This window comes from Prosopis cineraria, unplaced genomic scaffold (assembly GCF_029017545.1).
Source record: "Prosopis cineraria cultivar Desert tree isolate PC_DT_omini unplaced genomic scaffold, ASM2901754v1 PC5, whole genome shotgun sequence".
Taxonomy (NCBI): Eukaryota; Viridiplantae; Streptophyta; class Magnoliopsida; order Fabales; family Fabaceae; genus Prosopis; species Prosopis cineraria.
The window spans coordinates 6441651-6456967 of record NW_026555336.1 but is presented as its reverse complement, the minus strand read 5'-3'; the positions used below and the strand labels follow the sequence as shown (position 1 = coordinate 6456967).

The following is a 15317-nucleotide window of genomic DNA, read 5'->3' as shown; positions in this document are numbered from 1 at the left end:
TGGGAAGGACGTGTCGTGAAAGCGTCATTATTTGCAGCCGAATCCAGTGACGATAGGGGGGGTTTTTGGAATTCATCTTTCAGAGATAATTTCCATGCTTCTCACAAATTACACTTATGTCCTAATAGATTTGGTTGAAATTTTTAAATTTTATGAATTTTTGCAGTTTTTTAAGATTTTGAGCAAAATTTATGGATAGTTTAGCCCTTAATCCGTTCACACATGACAAACATGTGGGACCCATGACCTCTACCTAATAGACATTTTAACTTCTGGGGACTTTTGTATCATTTTTTGATGTTGATGGGTAAAAGTATACTATGTTTAAATTAAAAATATTAGTTACTAATATCTTCTCATAAAATATTTTATAAGTATTTTTTCACTTTAACCTAATTTAACATGTCGAGATGAAAATACCTCAACAAACAAGGGTATTATTGCAAATAAAAATTTAACATGAAAAATAAGAGAGGATGAGACCTTAACATTTGGCATCAAACTAATACCTTTAAATGGAACTTATATTTAATATGAGAGGAAGTAGCATTGTAGTTTCATTATCTATGTTAATTTGATATTTAAATTTAACAAAAAAATTAATATTTTGATCTTTCAAGTTTTAACATGATTATGGCTCGATTCTTCAACTTTATCTTATTGTAATTCAATTCATAAAATTTTAACTTAATGGGTTAAGGCTTGCTCTCTCATCTTTCCACCATTTATAAAATGATCCTTCACAGTCATAATTCATCTTGAGTCATTACCAAATCATCCTTGATGGTGAAAAAATGCAGTGCAAGGGGTTAAATTGATGGAAGATATACTAATTTGAATGTTAATTTATTCTTATTTAGCTACCCACATACATGCATCTCAAGTCATCAATATACTTTATGCATTAAATTGAGTTGAGAGTCAATTTATGTATATGTTTTAAAATTTAAAGGACTAACATGATAAGTCAAAAAAAATATTAGGGACTAAATTGATAAAAATAAAATATGAAAGACAAAATCAACAATTAAGATAAACTTACAAGATTGAAAGTTTCATGATCTCAAAAATCAGTATGTAAGTATTAATTAGAAAACATACTAAGGAGCTAGTAAATACAAGGTTAAAAAAAAATCGTAAGACCTGATTTATAAATAATAATAGTAGTAATAATAATAAACAACGTGAAAAAATGAAAAAAAAAAATATGGTAAAGAGTTAGATACCTAATAACTTGTAGAAAACTTAAAGCAAGGTGGTGCATCGGGGTCAAAGCATGACAAGCAAGTGACAACTTATTGGGTATGTTGAGTATTGTGGGAGCCACTCCCAGTGTCTCCATAATCGTCTTCCTCCTGCAGACACATCAGCAGTTTTTTTTTTTTTTAAAAAAAAGAATCCATCTGTCCATGTAAGTACATGAGTAAAAAAAAAAAAAAAAGCCAGGAAGAAAAACTCAATCTGTATTATTGAGAGGTTGTATGATTGATGAGAAATGTAACGAATGATCATATTTACAGACAAGACTAACCAACTCTCCATTCTGTTTATGATCTGCACATACCCATAAATTCATGGGGAAAGCCGTATGAGTGTGGTACATGAAGTTTAATGGATTTGTCTTAATCTTTCACTTTCTACCATTCTCTAACATTAATTTCTTAAAAAGGAAAATGATAAAAAAAACACTCTCAAAATATACAAATAACAATTAAATACTGTAAAATATGATGATCATATTTAGCTCTTAGAAACTTATCTGACATATTGATTTTTGATGAAATGACATATTTGTCTTCAATGACTATTATAAAAAATTAATTATTTTGATTGAGTTATTAATTAAAACATAATAAAAAATGATTATTTTTTTTCAAATTTAGTTGTTAATTAAGTGCAAGTAATTATTTTCATAAAGAAGTAGTCACTTTTAATCCGTTTATAAATAACAAATTTGTAGAAAGGAAATTATCATTTTCTATTATGTTTTATTTAATAATCTAGTTAAAATAGTCATTTCATATAACTAAGAGCAAATATATCATTTTGTCAAAAATAAAAATACCAAACAAGCCCTTAGGAATAAATAATTATACATGTTACAGTATTTGATTATTACACTACTTAAAAAATAAAATTTAGTGAGGAACAATGTCATTTTTCCTAATTAAATTACATTTCTAAATTTGTAACTAGAAAAAAGCTTGCTAAATTTAGTAAGAGATCATATTTCCCTTACTAAATTTTAGCGAGGGACTGAATCTCTTACTAATCCTATTCAAAATTCAATAATTTAGCGAGGGATTAGTCCTTTACTAAATATATTTATATTTAAAAATAATAATTCCACATCACTTACCATATGTATGTCATTTCATAATAATAGTAATTTGTTTATAAATAACAAATTTGTAGAAAGGAAATTATCATTTTCTATTATGTTTTATTTAATAATCTAGTTAAAGTAGTCATTTCAAATAACTAAGAGAAAATATATCATTTTATCAAAGATAAAAATACCAAACAAGCCCTTGGGAATAAATAATTGTTACATGTTACAGTATTTGATTATTACACTACTAGAAAAATAAAATTTAGCAAGGAATGATGCTATTTTTCCTAACTAAATTGCATTTTTAAATTTGTAGCTAAAAAAAGGCTTGCTAAATTTAGCAAGAGATCATATTTTCCTTACTAAATTTTAGTAAGAAACTGAATCTCTCGCTAATCCTATTCAAAATTCAATAATTTAGCAAGGGATTAGTACTTTGCTAAATATATTTATATTTAAAAATAATAATTTCACATCACTCGCCATGTGTGCGTCAACTTGTAACATGTCCACCAATAACCTCGTGCCCCATCAACCATCATGTCGCCTATCATCTCATGCCCTATCGCCTGCCATAAGTGTGACAACTCATGACATGTTATTGTCCACTATGTGACATATCACTTGTTTCTTACCATATTATATATTCATTATATTTCTGTCAAAGTCAATATTTGAATCCTTGACCTCATATCTTCTAACCTTTATACTCTCCTTTTTTGTTAGTTGAACTGAAAGGTATTTGCAGTCATTATATGAAAAATTAAATACATATTATTTAACTATATAAATATATCAAATAATATATTATAAAAATACACACATATATACATATTAAATTTTACTTTCAATTATTAATATGTTAAAAATATTTATATTTTATTTAAATTATTATTTATATTATATTTTTAATAAAATATTATTTTGTTAATGAAAATAACTTAAAATAAATAAAATATTAAGTATTAAATAATTTTATTATGAGTATTTTAGTTAATTTTTATTGTAAATAAAAATAATTAAATATATAATTAAAAGTCATTACCAAAAGTTTTTTTTTTTTTTGCAGTTATTAGTTAGGAATAGAATCCCCCACTAAATTCTTCACTAATTATCTTATTTTAAAAAGGAATTGACAACCCTTCACTTTTTTCCTTACTAATTATTTTATTTTAAAAAGAAATTAACATTTTCTCACTAATTCTCTTATTTTAGAAAGGGATTAGTAGTCTTTTGCTATTTTTTTTATTAATTATCTTATTTTAAAGAAAAATTGACAATCCCTCACTAATTTTAAATTAAGCTATGAAATCAATAATCCTCATTAATTTGATATTTTAGAGAGAAATAGACAATTTATTGATAAATTTTTTCACTAATTTATATTTTTGTTGTAGTATTATTTGCACATTTCACTTGCAATTTGATGCCAACAAAAACGAGCTGTGGCCTAGCAACATTGACTTTTATAATATAATATTAAGAAGAGTAAAAAAGCAAATATAATATACCTAAACTATATGTTCAAGAGTGTTAGAATTCTAGACTCACTTTTTGTGTAATGCTCCTCTTCAAATTTTAAAATTGATATAATCTGTTGCTCCTTACTATTAACAAAAATTAACTCTGACTATAAGTTAACAAAAAAATGATAAAAATGGAACTCAAAAAATATAGAAAAGGGCCAAAAAAATTACAATGAAGGATTAAAAAATTATAGACAATGATCCAAAAAAACATTAAAAAAGACTTAGAAAATTTATTAGCCCTTATTTTGTAATTTTTGAGGTCTTTGTTTTGTCATTTTTCAATCAATTAATTGTCAAATTTAGCTTTTGGTAACAAGAAAATCAAACTGCATCATTTTTTAAAAATTGAAGGATAATATTACACAAAAAGTAAGTTTAGAATCTCAGATACTTCTAAACCTATAATTTAGGAGTCAATTTACATTTTTACCCTAAAATAATTAATTATATAATGTTATTGAAACAATGTAATTTTTAATCCTTCAATTTTATCTTAGCTATCGATTTGGTCTTTTAAATTTAATTTTTATCAATCCAGTCCTTTAAATTTATTTCAATTATCAATTTGGTCTTTATTTTTTAAAAAGGAGGTAACATATGGATAATAAAATATTAATGACAGCTATGAGCTATGTAGATTAATAAAAAGAAATATAATTATTTAGGTAAAAAAACTTTGAATTGTAAAAAACAAGAAAACAAAACCTAGTGCAAGGGATTATACTAATAAAAAACTAAATTAATTTGAAGATTAATTTGTTATCATTTAACTACATATACATGCTAAGTCATTAATATATTTTACATATATTAGATTATGTTAAGAGTCAATTTATGCTTTAAAACTTAAAAGATTCATATGATATTACAAAAAAAAGGGACCAGGTCAATAAAAATTAAAAATTAAACTTAAATGACTAAATTGATAACCTAGACAAACTTGAGGGATTGAAAGTTTCATGATTCCATTATTTTAAAATATTTATAATTTATTTATATTGAAAAATTTGATGATAAAAATTTATAAAAAAATACTCTTTCCAGTTTAAAATATAATAATTTTCCCTTCTTGGCTTAAAATATAAGTAAACTAGTATATGTAAAAATTATTTTTTTTCCATTTCAACTCTTATATTTATCAACCTAGATTTTTGTGTAAAGTTATTTTTCACTTATCATAAAGTGCATCAGTAATTGGGACTAAGGATAAAAGGAGAAAATAATATATATTTTTATGATAATAGGGACTTTATTGGAATTCAAATTTTTCCTAAAAACTGTTTATATCTTGAATTGAAAAAGCATTAATTTAGTCAATCATGAATCTATATATCATTAGAGGCAATAATTTGGCTAAGTTTGATAAATAAGCCTGAATAAGCTCAAAAAATCTTAAAAAATGACTTAAAAATTTGGAAGATTTTCTTTATTTCAAGCTTATTTAAATTGTTTGAATAAGTTCAAAGAAATTCAAGTTAAATCTAAATTTGAACGGGTTTAGTCTAAATACCCAAATTATTTTTTAATTATTAATTAATAATATGAAAATAACTTTTATCTCAACTTTCATATAGCCTTCGTAAACCCTCTCTTAGACTTTCAATTTGCACATTTTGTACTTTTAAATGAAGTTTTAATGTTCTAACAATAGTGTGTTTTGATTATTTTTGAAAATATTTAAAAAAAATGAACACAAAAGACTAATTCACGTGCTTTCATTAGTATATTTTTTCCATGACTGGTCTCACTTTAATAAGGATGGATAAAATGAACGTTCGAGTGCTACGTTGCTCAAAAATCTTAATTTTTTAAGATAAAAATTAAAATTAAATAAAAAAAGAAAAAATATAATATAATATTTAACAATTAGTATATTTTGATCGGTTTGAATAAATTTAAGACATTAAGCTTGGGCTTGACTATAGAAAACTTTTTTATATATTAAAATATTTTAAACTCATTTGAATATACTAGCCTAAATAAACATGGCTCATCCTACGGGCTCTATGTATCATATGTAGGGAAGACATATGGTGTAGGATGACTACCTTGTATTTATATATTTAATAATTAACTACTTATTAAAGGAAAAATTATTCATGGGAAAAATTATGCTAGGAACTGTGGAGGTCAACTAGCCAACAGATATTGATTTAGTTATTAAAAATTTAATCATAATTCAAAAGATTATGAGATTAAATTTTGTTAGTAACATGCAAACTTTATTGATCAATGATTTGTAAGTACATATCTAAATATTTTTTAAATTAAAAATATATTTTGATCTTAATAAATTTATAAAACTCAACTCATTTAATAAATTAAATCAAAAATCTGCCACGAGTTAGTTACTGAAAAGGGAAAAAATGATTTTAACGGCTCCTTTCTTTCACGGTTGAAATTATAAGACGTAAATGTAGCTATAAGAGAAAAAAGACATGTCTATTTCTTTTCATCCTCAACTTTTTATTAGGAAGATCCTGACAAAGTGTTTAATAAGATTACATTTCTTATGCTCATATTAATTATTAATTAATATAACTATATAAGAATAATTTAAAAAAATATTAAGTATCCTAAATTAGACTAAAAGTTTTTTTAAAAAATTTTAAAAGTTGAATGGGAGGAGCTGTTATTTTATTTTTATTTTCTCTTGTAAATGAGTGCAAGTTCTTTTAAAAAAAAAAATTGAGTGCAAGTTGAATTTAGTTAATAGTCTTGTCTATCAACCTGATGGTCCAAATCTGAAGAGATTAATAACAGGAAAGCGGAAAGTAGATACGGAGAAAGTTGAGTGTACAGCTGTGAGCGTGGGTGGAAGAAGAAGCAGTAGATTTGCTGTCATCAAAGTCAAAACAGAAAAGTGACTATTAACGCGTGTGAAAGGAACGAAGGTTCCTTCATACAACAACTCTCTCCACTTCGGCTTTGACTTCTCGTTACCTGGATCAAGGGGACGATGGATCTGATCAGCTGCGTTGGAGAATGAATCAGGTATGCTGCATATTCATCTTTCTTCTTCTTTTTCTCCTTCTTCTTCTGGTTCTTTTCGTGTTTTGTTCAATATCAATACGATTTCTGTTTTTAAATTTAGTTTTTCATTTTCCATATCTGGTCTGTTTGCTCGTCTACTGATGGAAATTGTAAACTACAGAAAAGGCCAATCATTGAAGATATTTATTGTTGATTGCTTAGGATTGAACAAACTATTTCATATATGGAACGAAAATGGTTGGAGATAGCTACGAGTTGGGACTGTTAGACAAGGATTCCCAGATAAAATGACTATAGATAATTTCCAAATAAGCTCAATTTGATTTTCCCTATTAGGCCTCTGAATCCGGATCACGAGGCTCTTACGCATATTAAGGAAAATTACGTCATGACGTTATAGTTTTAGAGACTCCCTGTCCCTTGGTTCAACACCTAAGCAAATTTTAATTTGTGAAAAATTATATTAGTCCCACAGCAGACGCTTGGTTTAAATTTGGGTGTCTGACCAGATGCCAAATTTGGAGATTTTGAATTTCTGATAGTATTTTAATTTCAACGCCTGATAGCTTTTGAAATTACGGTGAGCGCTCATGCACTGCTCATGTATGGGAATTAATTTAGTTATTTCCTTTTAAAAAAGAAAACCTGCAAGAAAATAAGTGTCTGTGGTGCATATAAGTGCAAACTTTAGTGACTTATTGTCATGTAGTCCATTGTGAACCTTTTTCATCTAAATGTTTGATTGTTTACCTTTGAAAGGAAGTAAGTTGTCGTTGTCATTGTTCTTTTTCTTCATCTTGATATTTGTAAAACTTTCTAATTTCTAATTGTCAGTATGATTTGGTGGTCTCTAGGAACTTAGCATCCCATGATCTGATTCAAGCTCTGAACTCTGGAACTGGCCTGTTTTATTTTCTCAAGAGTTTAATATTCAGAAAGTTGTACTACTGAGGAGATTTTGGGCTCTACTGGAGGCATTAAATATCTGCTTTATATAATGAGATGAGAAAAGCATTACAGCATTCTGCTTTCATCACAATGAGAAAGTTATCACGGCGGTGCTCTAGGCACAAAATTGATTGGAGAAGATTAATATTTATTGGGGCCACTTTGGCAATATCTTTTATTTTGTTTCTGATGCTTGTAAACAGTCGTCAATTGGACAAAGATTACCTTTCTCCTCTTGAATCAGTTTCATTGAACCAATCCTTTAGCAACACCACACTGTCAAATGAATTTCTAGAAGAGGCCAGACATCAACAGGTTCACCTTAGCCAACCTGCTTCAGTTGTTTCACCTGATGTGTCTAACAGGTTGGTACAATCCGTTCCAGTTCAACTAGAGAGAGTGGAACCTCATCAGAGCAATATTTCTGTATCTGGGGAACAGGAGGACAAAGCGTTTGCCCGTAAAACAGCAATTATTACACTTTCCCCTCCTCATGGATTTGTCTCTTCCAGATCGCAGGTAGAAGTTGACGAGACTTTGAACTTACTTCTTTCTTCTTTTAAGTATGATGGGGGGAGGTGTCACAAATAATTTACTCGATATATATCTCAGAGGTACATACGGTCTATGTTACCTAATGAGGCCCTTGTATATGCAAGGAAAGAGATTGAGTACGCACATCAAGTTGTTGAAGATTCAGATCTCTACAGTCCTCTATTCAGGAACGTTTCTGTCTTCAGAAGGTACGATGTCATTAAAAAAATCTGCTTTGTTTTGCTTATGTCATGTTCTTTTGCAGAGTTCTATTATGATTTGCATGTGTTGATTACTGAGCAAATTGTCTCGCATATTAAAAGTCTACCAATGTGAAACCACATTGTGAAATTGAAATTTCTTGAAGTTTCAGTCCACAACTGGTGAGTTATTTTTCACTTCCGTGACTGTTCAAAGAAGAGGAAAGGGCAATCCTTTACCTTCTTGCTCTAAAACCCCCTTGATTGTAGTCAATGTGGGCTGACAGCTGTTTGCTGTGTAACTCTATGTATCGTGCTCATGCTACTAGTGAGTTCATAAAGGTTTTAATATGAATTTATAATCATGTGTATCAAGGAACCACTCAATGAAGCAGAGTTTCTAACTTCAGAACATTCTTCATAAAGTTCATTTGGTTTGGCAATGTGAAGGTGGCAATGGATCCAGGATTAAACTATCAAATCACCTTAGAGATGAAATAAAGCACCTACAAATGTTCAACCTCAGGGATTTAGCATATTGCAAAGAGTTAGAAGATTTGGGAAACACATCATTGTAGCATATTAGTCTTCCATTAGGGAACAGCTGTGGCTTTGTGTTTCGTTGTTCTTAACTCTATTCTTGTAGTTCATTTCAAAAATTTCTTTCTTGCACATTGGCGTCATGCATGTGAGGTGAGAGTAAAAAGTGGTAGTGGTGTTTACTGTTCATGACTCCTTAGTTCATGATTGCGGACATTTGCTGGTATTGTATAAAATATAGGAAGGTCTGCTGATTATGTCTTTGTATTGTACTGTGCCTTGCGTCATGCTAATAGCATTAATGTCACATGACACACTCCCCATGATTTTCATTGTTTTATCCTAGTTGAAAATTTGTGACAAGACATCTCAAAGAAATGTTGTGACTCAATTTCAGGAGTTATGAATTGATGGAAACGATACTTAAAGTTTATATATATCCTGATGGATCAAGACCCATTTTCCATAAACCTTTCCTCAAAGGAATCTATGCTTCTGAAGGATGGTTTATGAAGTCAATGAGAGAAAACAAGCAATTCGTTACTAAGAACCCCAAAAAAGCTCACTTATTTTATTTGCCATATAGTGCCCGTCAACTGGAGATGGCTCTCTATGTGCCTGGATCTCATTCTTTGAAACCATTGTCCATCTTTCTAAGGAACTATGTGAACAAGATTGCTGCAAAGTATCCATTCTGGAATCGCTCACATGGATCAGACCATTTCCTTGTTGCTTGCCATGATTGGGTATGTAGCATATCTCTGTTTTCCATAAATTTGCTGCTGAGTTGAATCCAATTATTTATTTGGATGGAGTGTGATAATTGTTTTGAGTCTTACAATTTCCCCCTTTTTTTGGGAAGAAGCTAGACACGATATTAAGGCTAATTAATAATTCCTTTTGTTGTGCACTTTGTTTTGTATGATACATTTTACCCTTTTGACTAGAGCCTAATTACAACTACAATACATCAACTTTAAAATGTAAGAAAGCACCCTATCTTCTTAAAAATTAATAAATGTTAATTTCCAATCGCATTTAAGGTCTGATTGCGTAGGGAGCATGTCACGAAATGGAACCCCTTATCCCCTCACCTACCCCAGAAATCTGTAGTCTTTTCCCTTTCACCATTGTGATTGAGCTCATTGTAGTCCGTGCACAGGAGATGGAAACACATTAAAATTGGAGAATTATAGAATTGGATTTAGCTCATACTCCTTCCGGTCCTTATTATAAGACATTTTCAACCGTTTCACACATGTTAAGAAAAGTTAGTTTTTTCTTGATATATTAAAATAAGTAATATGTACTTTTATTTTTATCCTTGGTTTTAAATAATAATACAATTACATTAAATATCTTCACGCTAATTAAAAAGGGGTAAAATTGAAAAAAGCAATTTAATTATTACAAGATGTCTTATATTTTGGATCAAAAATTAGTTTTAGAAGGTGGTTTATAAATAGGATCGGAGGGAGTATATAATAAGCCAATTTGGGGCAATAGAGGAGAGCAGCAAAAGAAGCCTAATCTTATTAGGTGGGGGTTAGCTATATGAATTGCACTATATCATTATGCTCTATCAATGGCTAACTCCTTGGATATATCCTTTACCAAAAGATTCTGGTCAACAACTTTTTGGGTATTCTTTATGGGACAATAGGGGAGAAATTGAACACGCACAAAAAAAGCCAGCGTTTTCCGTCTGGTCTGTTGACATAAAACAAAATAGCCAGCTAGCCTTCTAAGTTCCCCCTGTGAAAGAAAAGAACTGGCTATATTTTCTCCTCTGTTTTTGGTCTTTATGAGTCACATTGGTCTGATGAGAAGCTCTACGTAATCTTTGCAGGGTCCTTATACAGTGACTGAGCATGATGAACTGGCCAGAAACACCATTAAAGCTCTGTGTAATGCTGATACGTCTGAAAAAATCTTCATTTCAGGAAGAGATGTTTCCCTCCCAGAAACTACCATAAGGGCACCCAGAAGACCTCTTAGACATGTTGGTGGTAACAAAGTATCACAACGTCCAATTCTCGCCTTCTTTGCTGGAAGCATGCATGGTCGAGTACGTCCGAAACTTCTAAAGCATTGGGGTGGTGAAAAGGATGGAGACATGAAAATTTTTCAGCGTTTACCTCAGTTAGTTTCCAAAAGGATGACTTACATTCAGCACATGAAATCAAGTAAATATTGTCTATGTCCAATGGGCTATGAAGTGAATAGCCCAAGGATAGTTGAGGCCATATATTACGAGTGTGTTCCTGTGATAATTGCAGATAATTTCGTCCTCCCTTTCAGTGAAGTATTGGATTGGAATGCATTCTCTGTGGTGGTGGCCGAGAAGGATATTCCGAGGTTAAAGGAAATTTTATTGTCCATTCCCATGTCAAAATATCTTACCATGCAAACTAATGTGAAGATGGTGCAGAAGCATTTCCTTTGGAACCCAAAACCACTAAGATATGATCTGTTCCACATGATTTTGCATTCAATATGGTTCAACAGGCTAAATAACATTCAACTTCCACGGATATAATCATTCTTTGAGCATTTATCGGGCGGATGACTTTTGGAAGTGTTCTGTCTTTCTTGGCCTATGTGTTTTAAAGCTATTCACATGCTATATGCAGAATTTTGACAGCCTTTTACTGCTTCATTGTTTCATTGCTTGGAACTATATGGGAAAAAGCATTTACCCATTGGTTTCAAGACAATTTTTCTTACCCTTGAGAGAGGCATATTCATGCTTGTACTGTTATCTTTTGACGTTCACGTGCTGATAAGGAGACAAATCCTTCCCATCATAAACAAGCAGGGAACCCTAGCTGTCTGAAATAATGGAATGAGAATTAATGTGCTTTGCTGGATCTTGTTATATATGATACGGTTATACGCATCACCTTCACAGTGTCTTGCATTATCACTGACCATTCATTTCACATCACAAAGAAATGACGAGTTCAGATACAAATAATGACATACAAGAAAATAGCAAAGCTTGTAACGCCAGCTTTGCTTAGCAGTTACAGAACTGATTCTTCACATACACATAATTTCAGGTATCAATCTTCATATTGGGATCCTTTTAGACCCTAAAGAAAATTATTCAGTAAAATTCAAACAAGGAAAGGCACTTATGAACCCTAAAATGATCACCGAGCTCCTTATTTTTCTAAATCCGTCCTTGATCACTTGATTTTCCTGCTCTATTTTCAAAATGTACATAACAATTTTCTTTTGAAACTTTTAGGATCAAAATTCCCCACTGCTTCCTGGAAGCTCATCAAGTTCTAGATACTTGTTCACCCAATCCAACTCATGAAAGGGTCCTTCTTTGGGAGAGAAATCAAGAAACTCATTCACATCAAAGCTAACTTCTGAGTTCACAGTTCCAATTCCATTAATGGCTTCCTCAGGATTCTCCGCAAGAGCACTATCCCAAGTATTTCTTGGTGTGCTTTCTTGTGGGGTTGAAGTGTTTGGCTTCTTCTTCTTCTCTTCACTGTTAACTTTTTTGCACAAATGAGAATTCCAGTAGTTTTTAATTTCATTGTCTGTTCGTCCTGGAAGTCTCCCAGCTATCAAGGACCACCTACACAGAAAATTAATGTCACATACGAATACAATAACTCAATCCAACAACCACATCACAAGAAAAATTAAATTCACATAATGTTTCAGTGCTGACTCATTTCAAGTACTATGATGCCGCACAAGAATCAATGTCTTTAGGATTTAATATTATAATTTAAGGGATAGAGTTGGAGAGCATAGTATTTAATTTATGAGGCTTATGAAGGTGATAATAAAAATTGACTAAAATTGTCTCTACAATGTAGTGTCAATAAACTGTCATGTCAGGGCTGTGAATTTAGCACATCTTCCACACTCGTAGGAAATAAATATCTCACATAGATTGGCCAACAAACTTTAAAGTGTCCATTTGCAGTACTAAACCAAAGCTCACATCTATGAAGAGGGTATTTTGCTTGGAGTATGGATAATATGAATATAAGAACTACTTTCCCCGCTCCTATATACTCCCTCTATCTTCAAATATAAGAGAAATTGCCCTATGTTTTTTTTTTTTTTTTTTATTATAAACAAAACTACAACTTTCAAGAAGAATTAATTATTTTTTTTCAAATTGTCCCTCGTAAATGAATATTATCATTGAATTAGAAAAAAATAGACTTTAATTGTAAGGGTATTTTAGTCTAAACATATTAAATTCATATATAATTATTAGAATTATGAGAAAAAATAACTTTAGGTCCTATACTTTACTTGTGTTTTACTATTAGTACCTATATTTTTTTTTTAGTATTTTTGGTTCTTATATTTTTATTTTTCATTATTTTAGGTACTTCCATGAATAAAGTATGAGGATCTTGAAAGAACTTAAAATAATAAAAACAAAAGTACAGGGACAAAAATATTGAAAAAAGTACAGAAATCAATAGCAAAATGTGAACAAAATATAGAGACTTAAAATTATATTTTTCCTAAAATTAATCAACTTTTTCAAACTTTGTGAATTGGTTGAAAATTTTTTATATTAAAAAAAAGAGTAATATAAATCATTTTCAAATAACTCACCAAATTAAGACAAGTTAGTTAAAGTAATAAAATTATCTTAAGATTAAATCACTTTTTATTTTTGCCCATAAATTAAAAAAAAAAGAGTGATTTGATATATGAAAAGAGTGTTGTTATTAAAGATTGACATATTCCACTTACTTTTAGAATTTGTAGAAGGGTCTTTTCGAAATTGTGCATCAAAGATTCCCCGAAAAAACAAAAACAATAGAGAATGACTTTACACGAAAGACCAAGAAAAATCTTGTAGAATGTGACTAACAAGTAGGACAAGAGGGGGTACCTATTTCCGAGGAGTTTGTGAAGCCTTAGAATTAAATCTTCTTCTTCAAGTGAAATGTTGCCTCTCTTGATGTTTGGCCTTAGATAGTTGAGCCATCTCAGCCTGCAACTCTTGCCACATCTGTTTAAACCTGCAAAAACCAGCACAGAGCACAGAACCCAGAGAAGGTTGAGGAAGAAGTAGAAGAAGAAGAAATGAAGTGAAGAGCATATATATATATATATGTGTGTGTGTGTGTGTATATATGTATACAAGACTTGTCAGAGAGGGAGGTGAGAAAACCTGATTTAATAGCAATACTCTTCCACCTCTTAGCTCCATGGACTTCAATGCATTGAGCAAGCTTTCGATCTTCCTCGGGAGTCCAAGCTCCTCTGTTAATGAATTTCCTAGTGGGTGATTCAGTCTGGCTTTGTGGTGCCATGTAAGAGAATGAGAGACACAGTGGACGCTTTTGGAAATATGAGACTAATAAGGACACTGAGACTACAATAAGTTGAGTATATATTGGAGGGATAGAGAGAGAATAGTAAGGTTAGAAGATGGAGGAGGTTTTGGAAGAGATTGTTCAAATTTGAACGGTGAGTGGGTCAACGTATCTAACCTTCCATATGAACAAAAATGGGAAGACTCAACTACCAGTGGCTTTCAGATACGTTGCCTCCTGACTGGGAAGTGAGGATGAGGCATTCTGACTTGAGTTATCCATTCACATATATATTAATATTTTTTTTTTCCGGAAAACATAATTATTTGTCCTATACTTTTAACATGTGTTGGCGTAGGTCCTTGTATTTTTTTTAAAAAAAAAATTAATTTTTTAATCTTCCAATTTTTAACTCACTTGTAACTCAGTCTCTTAATTATGACTCGCTACTACTCAATCCCTCAACTATAACTCACTGCGATTCAATCCCTCAACTTTTGATTCACCTATAACTCAGTCCTTATTTTTAAATTTTTTTTAAAAAAATTCTTATCAAATAAGAGGGATAAAAATGCTCATATATTATTTTAAAATACTCTCTTCTTGCTCATTGATGTAAGATATAAGCTAACATAAAAAAAAATTAACAAAAGTTAAGGGACTAATTTGTAAGTGATTCAAAAGTTGAGGGATTGAGTCATAGGCGAGTCACAATTGAGGGACTGAGTCACAATGATTTATAATTAAGAGACTAAGTTATAAGTAACTTAAAAGTTAAAGGATTAAAAGATTAATTTTTTTTTCTTGTCTCAAGTCCCTCTATTTATCCCATATGCAACGTTAATATATCCTGAAAAAAAAAATTATAAGGTGACACTAGCGTTATTAAATATGTAGACATATGACTATCATCTTTAGTATTTGTATT

At 30.4% G+C, this 15317-nt stretch overlaps 2 protein-coding genes across 6 annotated transcripts; one reads left to right on the top strand and one right to left on the bottom strand.

Moving 5' to 3' along the window:
- Positions 1–6654: 6654 nt before the first annotated feature.
- On the top strand, positions 6655–11947 carry LOC129311200 (probable glycosyltransferase At5g03795). 5 transcript variants are annotated; one of them, XM_054953318.1, is made up of 5 exons: positions 6655–6855; positions 7710–8322; positions 8416–8546; positions 9664–9823; positions 10927–11947. In XM_054953318.1, exons 2-5 carry the CDS (start codon positions 7858–7860, stop codon positions 11614–11616), a joined length of 1446 nt encoding a protein of 481 aa, XP_054809293.1. In that variant the 5' UTR covers positions 6655–6855; positions 7710–7857; the 3' UTR covers positions 11617–11947. The 5 variants fall into 5 exon arrangements, with proteins under 5 accessions (XP_054809293.1, XP_054809291.1, XP_054809292.1 ...); XM_054953316.1 differs by having other exon boundaries at positions 9475–9823; XM_054953317.1 differs by having other exon boundaries at positions 7690–8322; positions 9475–9823.
- An 85-nt stretch (positions 11948–12032) lies between these two features.
- LOC129311202 (transcription factor MYB3-like) lies at positions 12033–14596 on the bottom strand. Its single transcript, XM_054953321.1, has 3 exons — positions 14245–14596; positions 13963–14092; positions 12033–12672 (listed from the first exon to the last, which is right to left on the bottom strand). The coding sequence occupies exons 1-3, from the start codon at positions 14384–14386 to the stop codon at positions 12333–12335; spliced, it is 612 nt and encodes a 203-aa protein (XP_054809296.1). The 5' UTR covers positions 14387–14596; the 3' UTR covers positions 12033–12332.
- Positions 14597–15317: the final 721 nt, after the last annotated feature.

Excerpts from the sequence above, each read along its gene's own strand:
- LOC129311200 (XM_054953316.1), top strand. The coding sequence starts at position 7,858 with ATGAGAAAAGCATTACAGCATTCTGCTTTCATCACAATGAGAAAGTTA. Across the intron at positions 8,323-8,415 it reads TTGTCTCTTCCAGATCGCAG|AGGTACATACGGTCTATGTT; the intron begins GTAGAAGTTGAC and ends TATATATCTCAG. Across the intron at positions 9,824-10,926 it reads TTGTTGCTTGCCATGATTGG|GGTCCTTATACAGTGACTGA; the intron begins GTATGTAGCATA and ends TAATCTTTGCAG.
- LOC129311202 (XM_054953321.1), bottom strand. The coding sequence starts at position 14,386 with ATGGCACCACAAAGCCAGACTGAATCACCCACTAGGAAATTCATTAAC. Across the intron at positions 14,093-14,244 it reads GAGTATTGCTATTAAATCAG|GTTTAAACAGATGTGGCAAG; the intron begins GTTTTCTCACCT and ends TGGTTTTTGCAG. Across the intron at positions 12,673-13,962 it reads CACAAACTCCTCGGAAATAG|GTGGTCCTTGATAGCTGGGA; the intron begins GTACCCCCTCTT and ends TTTTCTGTGTAG.